This window comes from Mizuhopecten yessoensis, unplaced genomic scaffold (genome assembly GCF_002113885.1).
Source record: "Mizuhopecten yessoensis strain PY_sf001 unplaced genomic scaffold, ASM211388v2 scaffold1379, whole genome shotgun sequence".
Classification (NCBI taxonomy): Eukaryota; Metazoa; Mollusca; class Bivalvia; order Pectinida; family Pectinidae; genus Mizuhopecten; species Mizuhopecten yessoensis.
Window position 1 is genome coordinate 1,197,598 of NW_018404017.1, and position 19,963 is coordinate 1,217,560.

The 19,963-nt window shown below is 38.2% G+C and overlaps 1 protein-coding gene across 1 annotated transcript in view; it reads right to left on the minus strand.

Annotated features, from left to right (window-relative positions):
- The window catches only part of LOC110460819 (translocation protein SEC62-like), a 46,591-nt gene extending 33,973 nt beyond the window's left edge, over window positions 1–12,618 (minus strand). The window contains exon 1 of the mRNA XM_021513980.1: window positions 12,009–12,618. Within this exon, the coding sequence (XP_021369655.1) occupies window positions 12,009–12,398 (390 nt within the window). The 5' untranslated portion in view covers window positions 12,399–12,618. The remainder of the gene's footprint in view (window positions 1–12,008) is intronic.
- Between the last annotated feature and the right edge of the window lie 7,345 nt (window positions 12,619–19,963).

The window sequence follows — 19,963 nt, forward strand, 5'->3', positions numbered from 1 at the left end:
CTACGCATAACCCCACTCCCACCCCGCACTCATGATGCTCAAAATCAACGTATAACCCCACTCCCACCCCGAACCCATGATGCTCGAAATCTACGCACACCCCCATCCCCATACATGATGCTCAAAATCTACGCATAACCCCACTCCCACCCCACCCCCATCCCGGACACAATCATGATGTTCGAAATCTACGCATAACCCCACTCCCACCCCTATTCCGAACTCATGATGCTCGAAATCTACGCATAACCCCACTCCCATCCCGGACACATGATGCTCGTAATCTACGCATAACCCCACTCCCACCCCCAACCCGGAAACATGATGCTCATTATATACGCATAACCCCACTCCCACAACACCCCATGGTGCTCGAAATCTACCCATAAACCCACTCCCATCCCCGAACCTATGGTGCTCAAAATGTACTTATAAACCTACTTCCACCAAACCCCAACCCCGAGATGCTCGAAATGTACGTATAACCCCACTCCCACCCCCGCCCCGGACACATGATGTTCGAAATGTACGCATAACCCCACTCCCACCCCACCCCCACCCAGAACTCATGAAGCTCGAAATCTACGCATACCCCCATCCCCATCCATGATGCTCGAAATGTACGCATAACCCCACTCAACCCTACCCCAACACGGCCACATGATGTTCGAAATGTACGCAATTAACCCCACTCTCACACCGAACCCATGGTGCTCGAAATCTACGCATAACCCCACTCAAACCCCCACCCCGAACTTATCATGCTCGAAATCTACGCATTTCGGCGCTCACAGCTAGCATTCAACAATTCTTGCACTGCCCAACCACGTACTCATTAACAGCTGAGTAGACTGTAACTAGCGGAGTCAAGAATCTTGCTAAAAAAAAATACCGGTCGAAACAGTAATTTACCGATCGAAACAGTAATTTACCGGTCGAAACAGTAATTTGAGTAATAAACCAAGACAAGAACATATTTGTCAAATGAGTAATGTAAGCGATATCGGAGACGAATTCCATTATATTTTGTTTGGCATGAGATAATGAAAAAATAGATTTCCTATTCTCTTTGTCATTTAGACGTCATACTCGTTTAGTTATAATGGCATAAAAACAATCCTCAGAAAATTACATTTGTATATACCTTTATAAAAACATCGTGTCTGTCAACAGTAAAATGTTATTGTTTAGAATTCCAGTACACCTGTGTATCCCTCTGTATAACGACGCTAGGTTAGTATTGTAAACATCGCAACCTTTGTATGTAATATATATATATATACAATATTGAAAATCAAAGGTGTTGAAAGAAATAAAAAGTTTGAAGTTTGAAAAATTAACCAATAAAAATAAATCTGAATTATAATAGACTGGTTATTGTCGTCTAAACTAATAATATTTACCTGTTGTTCTCCCAAACATTGGGGTACACCCCTGACCGTTACACTGACCACTTGTTTTCATTAACACGTGCCAAGCCAACGTCGCGATGACCGAACTAACGCCGGTCAGCGTAATAGTGGGTGTCGCGTGACCATGTCAAGCTGAGAACGATATTGACCACTACTGAGTGCCAGTGAATGGCTGACCATTATATGGTCCTCTAGGTCTGATGACACTTGGAGTTAGTAGAATTCCACCTGACACCCAAAACATATTTGACATTTTGATAGATGTTTGGTCAATGTTTGGTAGTATATAACGGAACCAACAATCAGAGGTCATCATTACCCTGTTGTATTCCACTCGACCACAACTACCAGAGACATTCCTCGACTACACTATACAACATATATTCAACTATAACTGCATATTTGAAGAATATCCGTTCAACTCTACTAGCATTTGAACATCTAGAATGTCGGACACGGAGATCAACNTACGGAGATGACGATGTCATCGACCTCGTCTAGAGTTACTGATCCTGCAGTAATACGGGCCATTGCCCTAAAGGCTCTTTTTAGAGCCACACACTTTTCACAAAAAACTCCGTGACGCTCGAAATGTACGCATAACCCCATTCCCAATCAACCCCCAACCCGAACACATAATGCTCGAAATATACTCACAACCCCTCTCCCACCCCACCCCCATGATGCTCGAAATTTACGCATAACCCCACTCCCACTCCCACCCCGGACACCGGACACCGGACACAAGATGCTCGAAATATACGCATAACCCCACTCCCACCCCACCCCCATGATGCTCGAAATCTACGCATAACCCCACTCCCACTCCCACCCCGGACACCGGACACCGGACACAAGATGCTCGAAATATACGCATAACCCCACTCCCACCACACCCCCATGATGCTCGAAATCTACGCATAACCCCACTCCCACTCCCACCCCGGACACCGGACACCGGACACAAGATGCTCGAAATATACGCATAACCCCACTCCCACCACACCCCCATGATGCTCGAAATCTACGCATAACCCCACTCCCACTCCCACCCCGGACACCGGACACCGGACACAAGATGCTCGAAATATACGCATAACCCCACTCCCACCCCACCCCCATGATGCTCGAAATGTAGTCATAACCCCACTCCTACCCCGAACCCATGATGCTCGAAATCTACACATATTCCAACTCCCAGCCCCACCCCGGACACATGATGCTCGAAATATACTCACAACCACACTCCCACCCCACCCCCATGATGCTCGAAATCTACGCATAACACCACTTCCACTCCCACCCCGGACACCGGACACAAGATGCTCGAAATATACGCATAACCCGACTCCTACCCCAGGCACATGATGCTCGAAATCTACGCATAACCCCACTCCCACTCCGAACCCATGGTAAGTCGGCAATATCTACAAGAATGTAGGCATAAATAAGTCGTTAGTGGCAAGTCGTAAGTGGCAAGTCGATGTCACACCCGAGCATTAACACGACAAAAAAACGAGTAACCCACTTGGCAAAATTATCTCGGCAAATGTGATATGTCGACATAATTTAAAAGTTATGTCGACATCTTCTCAGATTATGTCGACATCTTTCAATAATTATGTCGACATACGTAACTCGTAAGTCGCAAGTGGATGGCAGAAATATGCCACCATAGAAAGCCTTTCCCTTCAGACCCACTGTTCACAAAAAGCTCTTTGACGCTCGAAACGAATGCATCACCCTCCCCTCCCTCGACCATGTTGCTCGAATTTTTTATTAATAGTCAGGTTTTTTTTGTTTTTACATCTTTACATATTTACTTGCACTGTTACTTTAATTAAGTACAGTTATAAGTTTTACCTTACCGTTTCCAAGAACCATTGCTCCAGTTTGATTTTTAGGTGATGGGGCATTACGTAATGTTTTTTTTATTATAATACAGGCTATTTCCGTGCAATATTGCCGTTCAATAAAAACCGATATAGCACACATACAATAAACATGCAAATGAGTCTCGTCACCTTATTGGAAACAGGTCATATTCCTACGCACTACAACTTCTACGTTTGTAAACAAAATGGCTGACCGAATTACTGTTTGCATTGATAGCAGAGGCAGGGGCACTGGGAGCATAAAATTAACAAGCTAGTTTAATAAATTCAGTATTATATAAACACGAGTGTTAGCTTCACACAAATTCAACACCTGCATGTTCAAATTCCACTTGAACTTCTCCGACATACACACAATCAATGGCGAACACGTGTAACAGGTCGACTTCATCAGTGGCGGATTCGACAGTATATTTACTGGCTCAGTGACATGCGGAAACATCGAGGTTCACATTCACCAACAACCCTCTCCAAAGAAATGCGCTTATGTTATAGAGAGTGACAATCACTCTAGTCCATGTAAACCTTTAAAAAGTGCAGACTTCGATGTGTATTGTGATGACCTTTACCTTGACGTGCACGCGCCGTTGTGCCAAATATGTGACGTCACTGCTATTTTCGTAAACGCCAATTCGTTGAATGGTTTTCGTATATGATAATTATTAAAACATTAGTTGATGAAGAAAACCTAAATGATTGTTTGCTCATTGAGAAGGTTCTCGGGAAGAAGTTTCTGAATCAATTTTTTTTTGGCGCAGCGAGCTCCAAACAAAATGTATGTAATGCGTCCTTTCGTCAGCCATCGGTACAATTTATATAGAGGAGTCGTGTCCAGAAAAAGAGTGTTTCTCGAATTATATAATAAATAGAATCGAACACTCGTGTTCATGTAATATTGAATTTATTAAACTCGTTTATTAATTTCATATGAAATTAATAAACTCGTTCAATAAATTCAATATTACATGAACACTCGATCGTGTCAGATCCTCTATTTATATTTTAACATGACAATAATTCAATTAACTTATACACAATTGGGCGTCGGTAGTAATATTTTTTAATGCATGTGTATCTAAGAACAGAATAAGCATGATATAGAAATCTGTTTATTCAATAAATTCAATTTAATTAATTATTTAACTTTAAGCCTTACACCAGTTCATGAACATATTAAAACATTACATAATACATTATAGCACGACAAACAGTTGTTAAAACCCAATGAATTATATAATTAATAATAATAATAATTCGAGGTTCTTATATACCGTTTTATCATAACCCAGTTCGTAGGTCGTCTCAAAGCGGTTCACAAATTATTATCCTTGGTTATAGGACTTTTGCAATCAGCCAATATCGTTCTCAACTCCCTGGGGAGCATACGGCCGGTCCTGCCCTTTCGGCGCTCACAGCTAGCATCCTACAATTCTAGCACTGCCCAATCACGTACTCGTTTACAGCTGACTAGACTGGAACAAGTGGAGTAGAGTGTCTTGCTCAAAGATACAACACAGTGCCGTGCCGTGCCGTGGAAAATTTGTGTCTAAATATTCTCTCCGAAAACTATGATACGATAATTTGTAGGTTTAGAAATTGAAACAGTATTTTACCGGTCGGAACAGTATTTTACCGGTCGAAACAGTAATTTGAGTTATAAACCAAGACAATAACATTTTTGTCAAATGTGTAATGTAAGAGATATCGGAGACGAATTCCATTTTATTCCATTTTTGCCAGTGAAATATCGGATTTTATTACATACTTACTAATAAATACGGGATTTTTGTATATGCGATACGACACAATTGCTCTAACCCATATCAGCCCTCACCGTATCACACCCCAAAACCCGTATCAGCCCCCGCCGTATCACACCCCAAAACCCGTATCAGCACGCAAAACCCATATCACACCCCTTTTGGAAAAAAAACGTTTTTCAATATTTCAAAAATAAAAATAAATCATAAGATAGTAGTTTTTATTAGTAAGTATGTAATAAACAGAATAAAACACGCCTTTTTCCATATCACACCCAGTATCAACCCTCGACCAATATCAGCCCTCGGGCCTTCGGCTGATATTGCAGTCTCGGGTTCATACTGGGTGTGATATGGAAAAAGGCATGTATTATTCTCTATCTATCAACTTGATAAAATTGATATCTTTCACACTGTGACAAATATCAAATGTGAAAAATATAACTTTTTAGTATTGACCAATCATAAACGGTATCTTCTATTCGCTGCATTCAAAGGCAACGATATTTTGTCACAGATTCACATGAAGCGACGGTAAAATAGGTGGTTGTTATGGTAAATGTTTGGTATACAGACTGAAGTATTTACAAATATATACCAGTAATGACATTTTTATAAGCAATCATACCAGAAAATGGCAGAAAACGTCGAAATTGCGTTGAGAATGCCACTCAAAATGGCGCGCAGCCTTGTTGTCAAGCGTGACGTCATTATAATATATCGCTAATAATTACGCTTCTGATTCCCGCCCTTTTTTAATGCATTAGATTTTTCATGTTTTATGCTTTAAAAATGCAATAAATAGAAAATTCAATGGTGTCTTCAATAATAACAAATATATTTCACTCGTGTCGCTAATATTTTGATGTTTTTCACTCGTGCTGCGCACTCGTGAAAAATATCAAAATATTGGCCACACTCGTGAAATATATTTGTTATTACGAAGACACCATTAAATATCCTTTATATATTTTGTTTGGCATGAGATAATGAAAAAAAAGATTTCCTATTCTCTTTGTCAATAAGACGTCATACTCGTTAAGTTATAATGGCATAAAAACATTCCTCAAAAAAATACATTTGTATATATCTTTATAAAAACATCGGGTCTGTCCAACAGTAAAATGTTATTGTTTAGAATTCCAGTAAACCTGTGTATACCTCTGTATAACGACGCATGGTTAGTATTGTAAACATCGCAACCTTTGTATGTTATATATATATATATACAATATTGAAAATCAAAGTTGTTGAAAGAAATAAAAAAAATGAAGTTTGAAAAAACACACCAATAAAAATAAATCTGAATTATAATAGACTCGTCATTGTCGTCTATACCAGAGACAGTATACTGCATTATACGTCCCTGTCTATACTAACAATATTTACCTGTTGTTCTTCCAAACATTGGGGCACACTTCTGACCGTTACACTGACCACTTGTTTTCATAAACACGTGCCAAGCCCACGTCGCGATGACCGAACTAACGCCGGTCAGCGTATATTGGGTGTCGCGTGACCATGTCAACCTGAGAACGATATTGACCACTACTGAGTGCCAGTGAGTGTCTGACCATTATATGGTCCTCTAAGTCTGATGACACTTGGAGTTAGTAGAATTCCACCTGACACCTAAAACATATTTGACAGTTTGAGTCAATGTTTGGTAGTATATAACGGAACCAACAATTAGAGGTCATCATTACCCTGTTGTATTCCACTCGACCACAACTACCAGAGACATTCTTCGACTACACTTTACAACATATATTCAACTATAACTGCATAATTGAAGAATATCCGTTCAACTCTAGTACTAGCATTTGAACATCTAGAATGTCGGACACGGAGACCAACCGAAACCTGTACGCCGCCGGACTCCGCAGCCTGATGGAGGAGAGCCCCGGACGTCTGGACATGCGCTTCACACTGGTCGACGCCGAGAGGAAATTCCGAAGGGCCTGCGAGCAAATTGTTCTCCTCAACTCGAAACTGCACGCACTACAAGACCGATACGACCTTGCCAAGGCAGCTAACGACCGTGCATTCCGCTACTCCCTGAGACTGAGGCTGGCCGTCGTAGAGGGCATGAGGAATATGTACCACGACTACGCTCACTGGCAGGCTATCCAAGTCAGCAAGCTCAGGACAGAGATATTCGGCAGTGACGATGATTATCAGCGCTCATCCAGCTACGGAGATGACGATGTCATCAACCTCGTCTAGAGTTACTGATCCTGCAGTAATACGGGCCATTGCCCTAAAGGCTCTTTTTAGAGCCACACACTTTACACAAAAAGCTCTGAGACGCTCGAAATGTACGCATAACCCCATCCCCACCCCAGAACCCATGATGCTCGAAATCTACGCATACCCCTATCTCCATCCCAATCCCCATCCATGATTCTCGAAACGCAAAATTTCTATAGACATTCAACTTCCCTTTACTTTTAATTAATAATTACCTCCCAAATAGAACATAATTCAGTGTTTTATAAATTAACAGTTATGTTTTATGACTATGAAAAACTCAAGTAAAAGTACAAGTTTAGGGGCGAGGCACTAGCACGCGTGTTGAAAAAGTGAAATGAGTTTTTCAAAGACCATCGAAATTTAGCCGTTCCTATGAGACCCACGTTTCACAAAAAAGTTCTGTGTCTCCTTTCTTCAAACCTTGAATAAATGAACCATGAAAGGCATAACTGGTCAGGAATTATTTGAGATGTACATGTATTTGTAAAATCACTGACTTAGATAGCAATCTTATTCCGCGGTAAAATATAAGGATCAAAGGACACATAAAATTAACATGTAGCAATGAGCCTTATCCAGTCTTTTATTTAAGATATGACAATGTAAAATCATGTTTAACTCTCAACGTCACACTTAAACGCCCAACGGAAGATGTACATTTTTTCCGTTAAGCACATAGGTATTTGCTATATAAGAAAATTGGTTCATGTCAGCTAAAGCAAAGTTATGCTGGATAATTATGCTCAAACTTGTATATGCGGATTAAAAAAACACCCCGAGAAAATGACAAGAAAATGGAGGTAGACAATAGTTTTACAAATTTGGGAGTTGTTTTCAGATTGGAATATAGGTTTATTTGCTACAAAGCAGTAATCTGAATAAGGCCGAATACAAATATAGGCAACTGCCTTCAATCAGTTCAATGGTACTGTCCTGCAGGGTGCCGTTTCACGACGCGTACTTAAAGTTACGGTTACCCGTAAACCGTACGTAAGGTGTTTGGTTCGTTTTACGACGCACACGTAAGTTATGAGTGCACGTAAATAAGTTACGGGTACCCGTAAGTTAAGCCCAAACCCTCAGGTAACTTCCGCCAACAAATCCCTGCCGTAAACCACACGTCAGTTTAAATTTCGATCTTCCAATATGCATTTACCCGTAGAAAAAGGCCGATTTTAAAATTAATTTAAGGGGGGGGGGGGGGTCAAAAATGTCAACTGGCTCCGTTGTTTTTTCCATTTTAACGACATTTTGCATACATCTGCAGAATTATCCAACGCTTCCGTCAATCAAGTTGATATTTTCATCCATTTCTTTGATTTTAAACCATAATGAGTTAATTGGCCAGTGTGTCCTATAGGAAAGACGTCAACAGTAAATTTGATACGGAGATGAAAACTGATATCTCAAAAACAAAAACCTTTGAGAATTATGTTCATGTAAATGCTACTAGCAATTTACGTGTATTTTTTTCCGACAGGAATTTATTGAAAATTTTTGACAGATGCAATGAGGAAACGACGTAACATGAAAGGTGTATGACGCGTCAATAACGTAGAGTAAGAAACTGATCATAATCTGCCAAAAACATCACGAACTGCTGTGTCATTTTGTCCGTCTCGCTTTGGATTCCCAGAGTGTACATTACCTAACCTCGGCGCACCTGTTACAAATATTTTTGTAATTGAAAAAAAGTACGAGAGTATGTTAGAAAATGGTTGTTTGTCATTCGACGAAAACCCAGTACGATAGCTACCGCTTTTTGAAACTGTTCCCCGACCGACCCTACCACTGAAATGTAGACAATCCCTCATCCCCGAGTAATACATTGTACATGTAGATTATGTAATCAGACAAGAAAAATTCACTAATTAAACACATAGACACCCTGACACTTTAACTATAAAATATACATGCTCCAAGTCAGGAACCGTTACATAAGTGCATTTCACAATTATTTTATGTTGTTTAACAAAAAAAGGTCCAATTTTTTTTCGCATCGCTCCGCTCGGCGAAAGAGTTGATTCTACGCCCCCTCTTTCAAATATCCTAGAAACGCCCCTGATATGTATATATCCGCTATCTTTACGCTGTGATATTGTTGTGGTGCTTCTATTACAACACGTCGTTAAGTCTATCAGTCTTTGTTTCTTATTGAAGAGGATACACTTTTACTGTGTTGCATCCTTATGATAACAATACCTACACGATAAATGGTTTTCTGTTGGACTACTGATACCGGTTCACTCCAAGAGTCCGCGGTATCTCCAAATCCGACAGCTTATTTATGTTTGAAAATCTTACTAATATTTGCCCAGTGTTTTATTGTGCCCGCTGTGATTATACGAATTTGAAATCATCACTTTTTGTAAAATTGAAAGCCTAAAAAATTCATTTCAAAACAATGTACTTATCAATATTTAATTAAACTGGCGATAAATGTAAGAGTAAAACCCCAGATAGTCCCAATAATCTAAGTCAGTAGTACTGTCACATGTGTGTTATTAGCTGTACATGATGTACATGATAGTTGCTATATTTCTAATTCTAAATCGGCATAATATTGTTGTATTGTTTTTTCAGTTTCCTTTTTATACTTTTACATCCATACCTATACCGTAGTTTCATTGAACGATAAAGCGGTCTTTAAGTGTAAATGACAAGTCGTGTTTTATATTCGAAATTATCGCTATATTTTTTAATGTTTTATATTTTCTTACCTATAACTAGACAAATAATTAGTTGTGATATATTTAATTATTTTATAACAATTATGAAGCCTTTTTTTACAACTTATACTAATCCCAGTCTTGCTGGCCCGGATGTAAGCGCGGGGGTGGGTCTTAGTGTGGGAGGAAGCCAGAATACCCGGAGAAAACCCGCGTGTTCGGGCAGGTGACCCCGGCCGCCTTGGTGAAAGCAAGTGCGCTATCCACTGCGCCACCCGACCAACCGGTTGTAATAAAGCATATACAAGTATGTTAAAGGCGTAAGCTCGTGTTTTAGCTTCTCTTTAATACAGAAAACGCATGTATCTTTTGTATCACTGCGTGTAATTTCGAATGGCCATAGATTTGCCTGTTTGCCAACCTTTTAAAATATTCATGGGGGAGATAAAGTATACGCATGCTAGGAATTGAAAGCATCAATAAAATATGTGTATGTACACCATAAGGGGAGATGACACTTTAGATGGCATATTTTAAATTGTTCTTTCAGATGAAATCATAAGATTATAGCAAATATGAATAGTTGAAAATGCTGAATTTCAGGGTTTAAAATCAGGAATCTCCCTCCAAAATAGGGAGAGTTGGCAAGTATGGAATTGCAGAATATGATATGGGTTTTTTTTATCATTGCATTCATAATATTAATATATGTATAAATTATACAGTTGCTATGACATAACATCAAAAGAAAAGACTGTTTTGGCTCTGGTTGTACGGGGCTCTAACGTTAATTAGTTGACATACTGACACTAGAGAGTTCCACTACTAAAAGTTCCGACCACCTCATAAATGGAAATATTCAAATAAGAATCGTCATATGTTAAGTCTAAAGAAATCATTGAATAGTTAAGATTGTAACCGCTTCAAACCTAAGGATCATCACATCATGTTGGATTATTCATATCTATTTTCAATATTTATATAGCCACTTTTTGCTCTCGCTCATAAACAAAATATATTATTCTATTATGGCCCTTTCCCGAGGGAACTGTTCTCTTATAGTGTTGTCTGGGGAGGTATAGTGCCCGAGCCGTTAGGCGAGGGCACTATACCTCCCCAGACAACACTATAAGAGAACTGTTCCCGAGGGAAAGGGTCATAATAGATTTAGTACATCACATGACTGTACTAACTGTGACTGCAAATTGTGTCGCCTGCTTCGTTTTCATACATTGCTGAGCCTCTGCAAAGCAATCGGCATTCCCGGTCCCGAATCTCGAAGCCATTTTGGCAGACGACAACAATGAACTGAAAGTAGAATATGTACAGCGCCCCCTAGGAGAAGGGGCGCAACTCTTGGCGTCACGCTACTTTTCCCGCAGTCTCAGCGGTCCAAAAAAAAGGTATAGTGCCCGTCTCCAGGTATAGTTCCCGTCGTCAAGGGCGGATGCTAACTATACCAAATAGAGCAAGGGTAGTTATCCAATAGCTATCCTAGTAATTATCATGTGATGTACTAATGTATTATAATCTCTTTCAAATTTCTTAAGAGTGTTTCTGCATATCAAATAAAACATTTTTACTCAGCCATCACGGACATTGAGGTCTAACATATAGTTAGCTGTATGCCCATATAACCACGGACATTGAGGTCTAACATAGAGTTGACTGTATGCACATATAACTATTTGGATATTGAAGCTTTGGCAGCTGGCTCACAGCAATAACAGGTAAAAAAATAATCCTCATATGTACAAAACAATCATTAACAGTGCGCTACCTCACAGCAATAACAGGTAAAGAAATAATCCTCATATGTGAAAAACAATCATTAACAGTGCGCTACCTCATAGCAAGTTTCGTTAATACCAGTTTCCGTTAACTTACTTACCCGATTCGGATATCACGTTATATATAAGACAGACATTATCATGACTAGCTAAGGGACATAACTATTTACGGCAAACCCCTTAAAACTAGAGTTGGTTGTAAGAATCGAGACACCGATTCGACACTCACCTTAACTTTATTCTTCCAACTCTGGAAACTTTTCGTCTTTTTGTTGCGCTGGTTTTGTTTGTTTTCTTTCAGCTTTTTCTGGAAATACTCAAAGTCATGATCATGAATTGGGCAGCCCTCTCCATCTCCGTGGCTATGACTGTGACCATTGTGAGCGTGACCTTGAACTTCAACCCTGTGAGTTTGACCTTGGTTTTGGTCTTTAAGAGAATGGTCAGAACTTTGATCTTTAACGTCTGGTTCTTTCTGAGGTGTATTTGTCTCGACATCTTCGGTACAATCGTCTGCACTTTCATCACTTCCTTCTGACGAGGAGAAGTTCCTGATTATTAAACCATACCTCGGTCGGTTGGGGTCCTTTTTCTCCTTCTTTTTCCTAACGAATCCCATAATTTAAGATATAGAAGCACTTAAACGATATATGGGTTTAAACTGTTCCTCGAATATGTCACTCTGATCAGAAACACTCTTTAAACAATATACCAATTATAATATCCCAGAGTATGGTTCTCGCTGTTGACCATTCCCAACTCAGAAATATACAAAATATGTTACGTTACAGAAATACATCTCCGTCAGCTGTCTGTAACACAACTTATCCCACATATGAAGAAAGGTTATAGTTGCCCTGACATTCGGGTATATCCTACTTCCTGATACTAAAAGCCGCGGGGGTAAATTATACGTATCAGTCATAAGTTACACGTCAGCTCGCCCATCCCCCGGGGCCAGCTAGATCAGTATCTTTGACTGTAGGTGAGGTTTTACAATACGCCGTGTAGGGATATGCCATTAATTCGTATTTGCTATTGTCACCTTAGTTCTGACTGTTACACTTAGACAATAATTCAAATATTCAATGAATCTTTTTTATGTGTTTTATCTTGTTGCAATAATCTTTACTGTAAAAAAAAGAGACATCACGTGAAGAGCCATTTTTTTTAATGAATGCACTTCCACTTATGTTACATTGCTATCCCTATATTCATGGTCCGTTCCAAATGTCCAGTTTGACCGCTTGAATTGTTCGGATGGATGGATGGATGGATGACGGGTTTCGCGCCTACATGAATCCGCCCTTACGGGTTTCATCTCACTGACGGAAGTCGGTGTTCTGTCGGCGTGAGGCAAGTTGCCTTCCCTCGGGGGGTGGTTTGGTGTCGTCTATTCTATCCTTTCCTTATCTTATGATGTAATTTGGAGACGACTACTTGGTCCGAAATGGTTTGTCGCGCCGGATGATGTAGCTTTGGTTGTTGATTCTTACTAATGTATTTGTGTCGTCGAGGGGGTTTGAAATTGGCTAATGTGGCTTAAATTAATGTTTATATGTACATAAAAAATAAAATTATTTGTTTATTTTTAAAGTGTATTTATTGCATATATACCTGTTCTTATAGGGAGGTATATATATTATATTTGTTATGTACCTCGGGTCTCTTACTGCCGGTTGTGCCCGACAGTAGAGAAACGTCTCTGCTTCCGTTAGGTACTGTACTTTGTTTCCTTGTCAGGCTTGGCCGGAGTTTGAGATTATCCGAGGGGTCCTTATGATGTATGCGGACTTTTACCCTTAGTTCTTTGGTGTATGTCTATTTAAAAAAGAGAGAGAGAAAAAAAAATTAAAAAAAATGATTGTTAGTAGCTGATCATATGGGGGTCTATAAGTTGTTGGACTTATAATATATGTGTCTTATTGGAATTTTTGTTATATAAAAAAGGGATGGGGAGATCACCGATCTTATCATATCATGGCGTTGGTCTAGGAGGAGGGCGTACCGTATACAGACTGTCCTTTACTTATATCCTACTCTATTTTGTGTTTTGTTTTGTTCCTATATTTTGGAAGCCGTTCGAATCGTCGAAAATAAATGTAATCTAATCTATCCCTATCCCCTGTGCCGGCGTTAACGCGCCTACTCTTTCGACAATACACAGGTGGGTTTTTTTTATAGTCCCCTCCGCCGGACTGTGAGTTGTTGGTGACTGGTTAGTATCATGCAGGTGCTAGTTAAACTTGTTTTTTGGCGTCCATTCTTGTAACCGTTTCCAGTCTTTGCACTTTGTGGAATATTATTATTATTCTCTTTATTTCCTCCTTTAAGAAGATTTTACAAACAGAATAATGTAATTATAATGATATATAAGATAATAGATACAAAATCAAATAGATGGTAAGGCAAAAATTATTGCACAACATAATAAGTTAACATAATAGAAATAAGTTAATCAATTTGAGTACAGTTTACAAAAGAATACATAATTAATAATGTTAAGAATGATATACCCAAAAGTATTGAATAATCATTCGAAGTATACATTAAGCATTTTTGAAATATGATTGACTGATGCCATACGAAATTCTGTTAACTCTAATGTATTCAGTTCATACGTTATATTGCCACCAATCAGTAGGTGAAATAATTCATAGTCTGAATGAGAGTGTAAATATACACTAAACATAAGTTCACATGTATTAATGACTTGACACCATAACTGATCTCGTAAGTCTTCAGTACAATCACATTGTAAAACTATGTGGGTATATATATCGTTATACATTTGTCCACATTTATGACATAATTCAGTTTTTTCTGAATGTCTTAGAGATACAATCAATTTCATTATACTATGTATGGCTTCTCTGTTTTGAGGAAATTTTATTAACAATTTCCACAATATATGAGGAGCCAAATTATCATGAACAAATATAAATCTGCAGAAATCGCGGTCACCACTCATTCTCTCCTTCCATCCTTTTTCTTCATATAACTGTACATTATGCTTTACTTTCGCTTTCCATATACTTTTCACTGGAAATATTCCATTTGATAAACATTCTTGTACTAATTTGTATAAATCATATTTCTTTAGTACCCTAATTACTTCATTCATAAATCCATTATTATACACATTGGTCCCTATAACTGCCATACAAAGACGAGTAAAAAACACAAGATAAGATATACAGTTTTTCTCCAAGTTGCATAATCTTCCAAACAATAATAATTTCTTGGTATCTATGTATGCTTCTAAACTTAACCAACCCAGAAGGCCTGTGCACATATCTGTACGGGTTCTTGTATGGAACCCCTGAATTGACTTTAAAATGAAACGTTGTGCTCTTTCTAACATTAAAATTTCGGTTTTTTGAAGACACCATAATTCACACCCATATAGGGCTGAAGCATATACTTTTGATTTCAGTATTTTACTAATCGTTAAAGGATTTAATGCACATGGATGAGCACCACTTTTAATTAAACTCATGACACCACTCTTAAGCTTATTACATGCGCGTACTGTACGTTCCATACTATTAAAATTATAGTTCAACATCACGCCAACATGTGTTATATCCTCAACTTCTGGAAGAAGATGCCCATATAGATATAATTTCGTACTAAGATTTCGCTTCTTTTTTCTAGAGAAATACACTATTTTACTTTTAACTGCAGAAAATGTGAAACGCCACTTTCTGCTATACGCTTCGCACATCTCGAGCATGTATTGTAAGCTTTTACGCTGTGTACTAACCAGACATATATCATCTGCTTGTGTTGGTATATTAATTCTTAAATCGGCAATAAGTGCACCCTTCCCACATTTTTCAATACTGTCTAATAAACTGTTTATGAATACAAGATACATTTTGGCAGACAACGCACTCCCCTGTAAAATCCCCCTCTCCATACGGATCCATCTTGAACTTAAACCATTAAATATAACACTACTTCTTATATCTGTGTATATTGATTTCAAAATATGCCATGTCTTTGAAGTGATACCGATCTCATTTAGCTTATACAACAAACCATCATGCCATACGGTGTCAAATGCCTTGTTACTATCTAAAAAGGCCACATAAACATCTTCTTCTCTTTCTAAATTATAATGTATACATTCTTGCAGATTAAATGCAGTTAACAAACTGCATAGTCCTTTTTGATATGCTGACTGTTGCTTATTCGGAAAGTTGTTACAATTNTAAATATACCATTCATTGAAAGAACTGGAAACCCTTACATTGCATGCATGAAAATGGTTTCAATATCCTGTACCTTTGCCACATCTTGAAAATTAAACTGAAAATGTAGTCAGAAATTCAACATTGCTTCCCGTATTTTGTTCTAATTGTTGAACAGACACTCCTTATACCTTCTCTGACACTGGAGCTGGATAGTAATCCAAACACACTTGTATCCATTATGAAGGATACGCTCAGACTGGGCTATTGAGAATCTTACATGTACCTGGTTATGATTAGTACTCACTCACACAGGTACATGTAAATTATCTGCAGTGTAGGGTAGGTAAAAAGATTGTCCAGGTGAACATTTTTTACTCAACTTTTCTGTTTTGTTCGAGTTGGGAAGCATGCAGTAAGCCAGTTATTGCATGATTTCCCGTCACTCAGGACTTATTACACCCGAGCGAAGCGAGGGTGTAATACATCCCTGGTTACTCGAAAACCATGCAATAACCTTTACATGCAAAATCGGGTAACGCTGTTGAAATTTACTTTAATACTTTCAACAACATTTATCTTCCAACACTGTGAACAAAAAGAAACGCGCCGGTGCACCATACTACCTGTGTTAGTTGCAGGATCGGTTATAAATGCCCTTTGGCCAAGACATTCACAGGTAACACCTCTGAGGTAATAAGTTCACCTGCTTATTCACATGTAGGTATCGAAAATACCTTTTGGCAATAGTATTAAGTGGCAAGAAGAACAAGTAATTAACAGGTGGTAGGTAAATCTTGTACCCCGTTCCCGGACCCGGACTGAAACACCGTACCGGGAATATAAAGATATTTTAATATCTCATTAACGCGATCGTTTATATTTTTTTATGAAAATATAGGATAATTTCAAACATTATTATCTGAATGTGACAATTACAAAAATGTTTATTTATCATCTAATAATTTAGAAATCGGCGATAATGGGTTTTTCAAGGGGGTAAAACTTATACGCCGCAGTCAACCGTGAAAATCACGGTTTTTCACATATAACTAGAAATTTAGGGAAAACTAACATGTTATTTTCAGATATATAGAAGAAAATACCTTTCTGTTTATAATTATGTAAGTTTCGTTGAAATAAACGACATATTTCACATGAAATTCTGACTTTGTTGTGATCGCGGGCGAGGATCGCGGGTGTTTTGTTTACTCCCGTACCCGTACTAAGGGGACATCACTCTGTCAAGCTGTCGTTATCAAGTAGAACTCTTAGCCATTCTATTAGAATGTTACCAGCCTCTGCGACGCGGGTTCATGAGTTTTTTTGGCGATCTGTTAAATCTCTAATTCCAAATTTATTAAAAGGTAATCAACTAATAGTGTTGAATAGGGAATCAGTGATAAAAAAATCCCTAGAGGAGGTTTTTCGACAGTTTTTTTGGCGATCTGTTAAATCTCTAATTCCAAATTTATTAAAAGGTAATCAAATAATAGTGTTGAATAGGGAATCAGTGATGAAAAATTCCCTAGAGGAGGTTTTTCCAAATGTGAAAGTTCTTTTTTGTTGGAATCATATGTAGCTAGTTTAGCAAATGGTATAGCGTCCGAGAGTCAACAAGTAAGTAAACAAACTTCACAAAGGTCTTAAGCAGTTGCCGCTCTTACGGATAACACTCTCCTTCGCAGGCACGTATTAAGACGAAGCAGTCTTTTGCGAGCTTCCTCTAGGTTAGAATAATGCAGTTTAGTTAGTAAGGTTAGCCAGCATTGTGATTTAAACATAAAACATGACTACAGCTAATTTTTATTTTAATAAATATATTTATAATTTTCTATTCAACTTAATACTTTTTTTTGTATTTTGTAATTTGTATGAAAAAGAACAATTATTTCAATCATAAAACCATTTCTTTAAGTTATTATAAAAATACCCATTTTTTCTAATGATAACCAATCATAATGATGATCATGAGTTCTTATTTTGTGAACTATTAGTTATCTTATATATATATAGTTTTAAAAAATATGGGCTCTTATGTAGAACTGCGTCCGCGTCGCAGAGCCTGGTAACATTCTAACAGAATGGCTCCTGCTTAACGCTCAGCAAATGAGGAGTGGGACGACTGGTTCGCCCGTTGTCAGGAGAATGTGACCGGGTGGGGCGTCCTGCTGGGTGTCTTCGGCAGTATGTTTCAGTGAGGTAGCACTATAAAGTCGGCATCATTTCCGCGCTATTACAAGAAGACAAACACGAACATATCGCAGCCTCCCAAAATACACACACATACACTACACTCATGCATCTTGCACACAGGGGAGGCCGTCCTTAAATGACCTTAGCTGTTAATAGGACGTTAAACAAAATCAAACAAACAAACAAACAAAGAATGGCTAAGAGTTCTACTTGATAACGACAGCTTGACAGAGTGATGTCCCCTTAGTACGGGTACGGGAGTAAACAAAACACCCGCGATCACAACAATGTCAGAATTTCATGTGAAATATGTTGTTTATTTCAACGAAACTTACATAATTATAAACAGTAAGGTATCTTCTTCTATATGTCTGAAAATAACATGTTAGTTTTCTAGTAATATGTGAAAACCCGTGATTTTCACGGTTGACCAATAACCATGCATGACCATAACACTGTCCTTAAAAGAGAGACGTTTTAAAATTATTTACACGCTTATTTCTTGACAATTCTATTCTGTTTCAAGGCACTTTTGAATATATATTTGTCGAAGGAAGACATAAACCTGTCTGCCTATTGTCGATACATACATTTTCATTATTTAATCCATTTGTTAATTTTGGTTGCTGTTGCAGACAAGGAGAATATCATATATATTATGTTTAGGTAAGCTTGTAATAATAATAATGAAAAAAAACATAACAATTTTTTTTTGGTATTTTCACGGTGAAAAGACCTAATTAAATTCGGCGTGAATACTCTCTGTGGGACCCCATGTACGCAGAACATTTCAAAAGTTGGACACCAGTACGGTTTCAAGACCCCTGGGACCCTATATTCGAGAATTGTCAAAAATGAGACAGTCCTGACTCGGGGTGAAAGCCTATTTCATTCTTAATTTAACTCGGTGTGATTACATTTACTCTCTGTGGCACAATTGGGCACCGGCATTCGTTTTACATTCTTTTCCTTTTTATTTTAAAAACCAATAACTTTCTAACTTTATTTTCGCCCCACAGCATTCAACTTCCAAAAATAACTCCCTCGTTGAGGACAAGGTCGGATTACGGTGTTGGCTGTATTATCCATGCGCAACATTTGTTCCAGGGTAAAAAAACACCAAACAATTTCATATCTAACATTCAGCTTCAGATTTCAGATTTCTATTGATAAACCTAAATCACACTTAAGTGCTTTTGTGTGTGTGTGTGTGTGTGTGTGTGTGTGTGTGTGTGTGTGTGTGCGTGCGAATAGTAAGCCCCTTCGTCATAATATTTAAAAGATTTCAGAAAATTCATTCTATCTTATAATTTTACGACATAGTATTTTTATCCGAATGTTGGATCCCAAACGATTACACTGTAGATATTGAAAATTTCAAGTCTGTTTTTACACAAGGGGTGGAAACATTTTGCTAATACGCGATAGTATTTATAACTTTGTTTCTGTTAGAAATTCTCTTTTTGATACCATAATTCCCGTGACTATTGATAAATGTCTACTTGACCAGAATAAAGACATTACTGTTATCTTAACGTAAGATCCTACGAGCTCCTCGCAATAGAATATACATTACAACCAGAGACATATAAAGCCAGAGATTGTCGACTCGCCCAGATCTCGCTAACGCACGCTTGAGCCTATTGTTCTCGGAGATCCGTTGCGAGGCTTGGGCTGCAGTCGACCATATAAGTGGATATTCTACAATATTTTTTGTGTTATGCTTGTTTGAATAAGCTCCGTGAAATAAATTCAACATTGCTAAATTGATCTAAGAATATACCGTGATTTT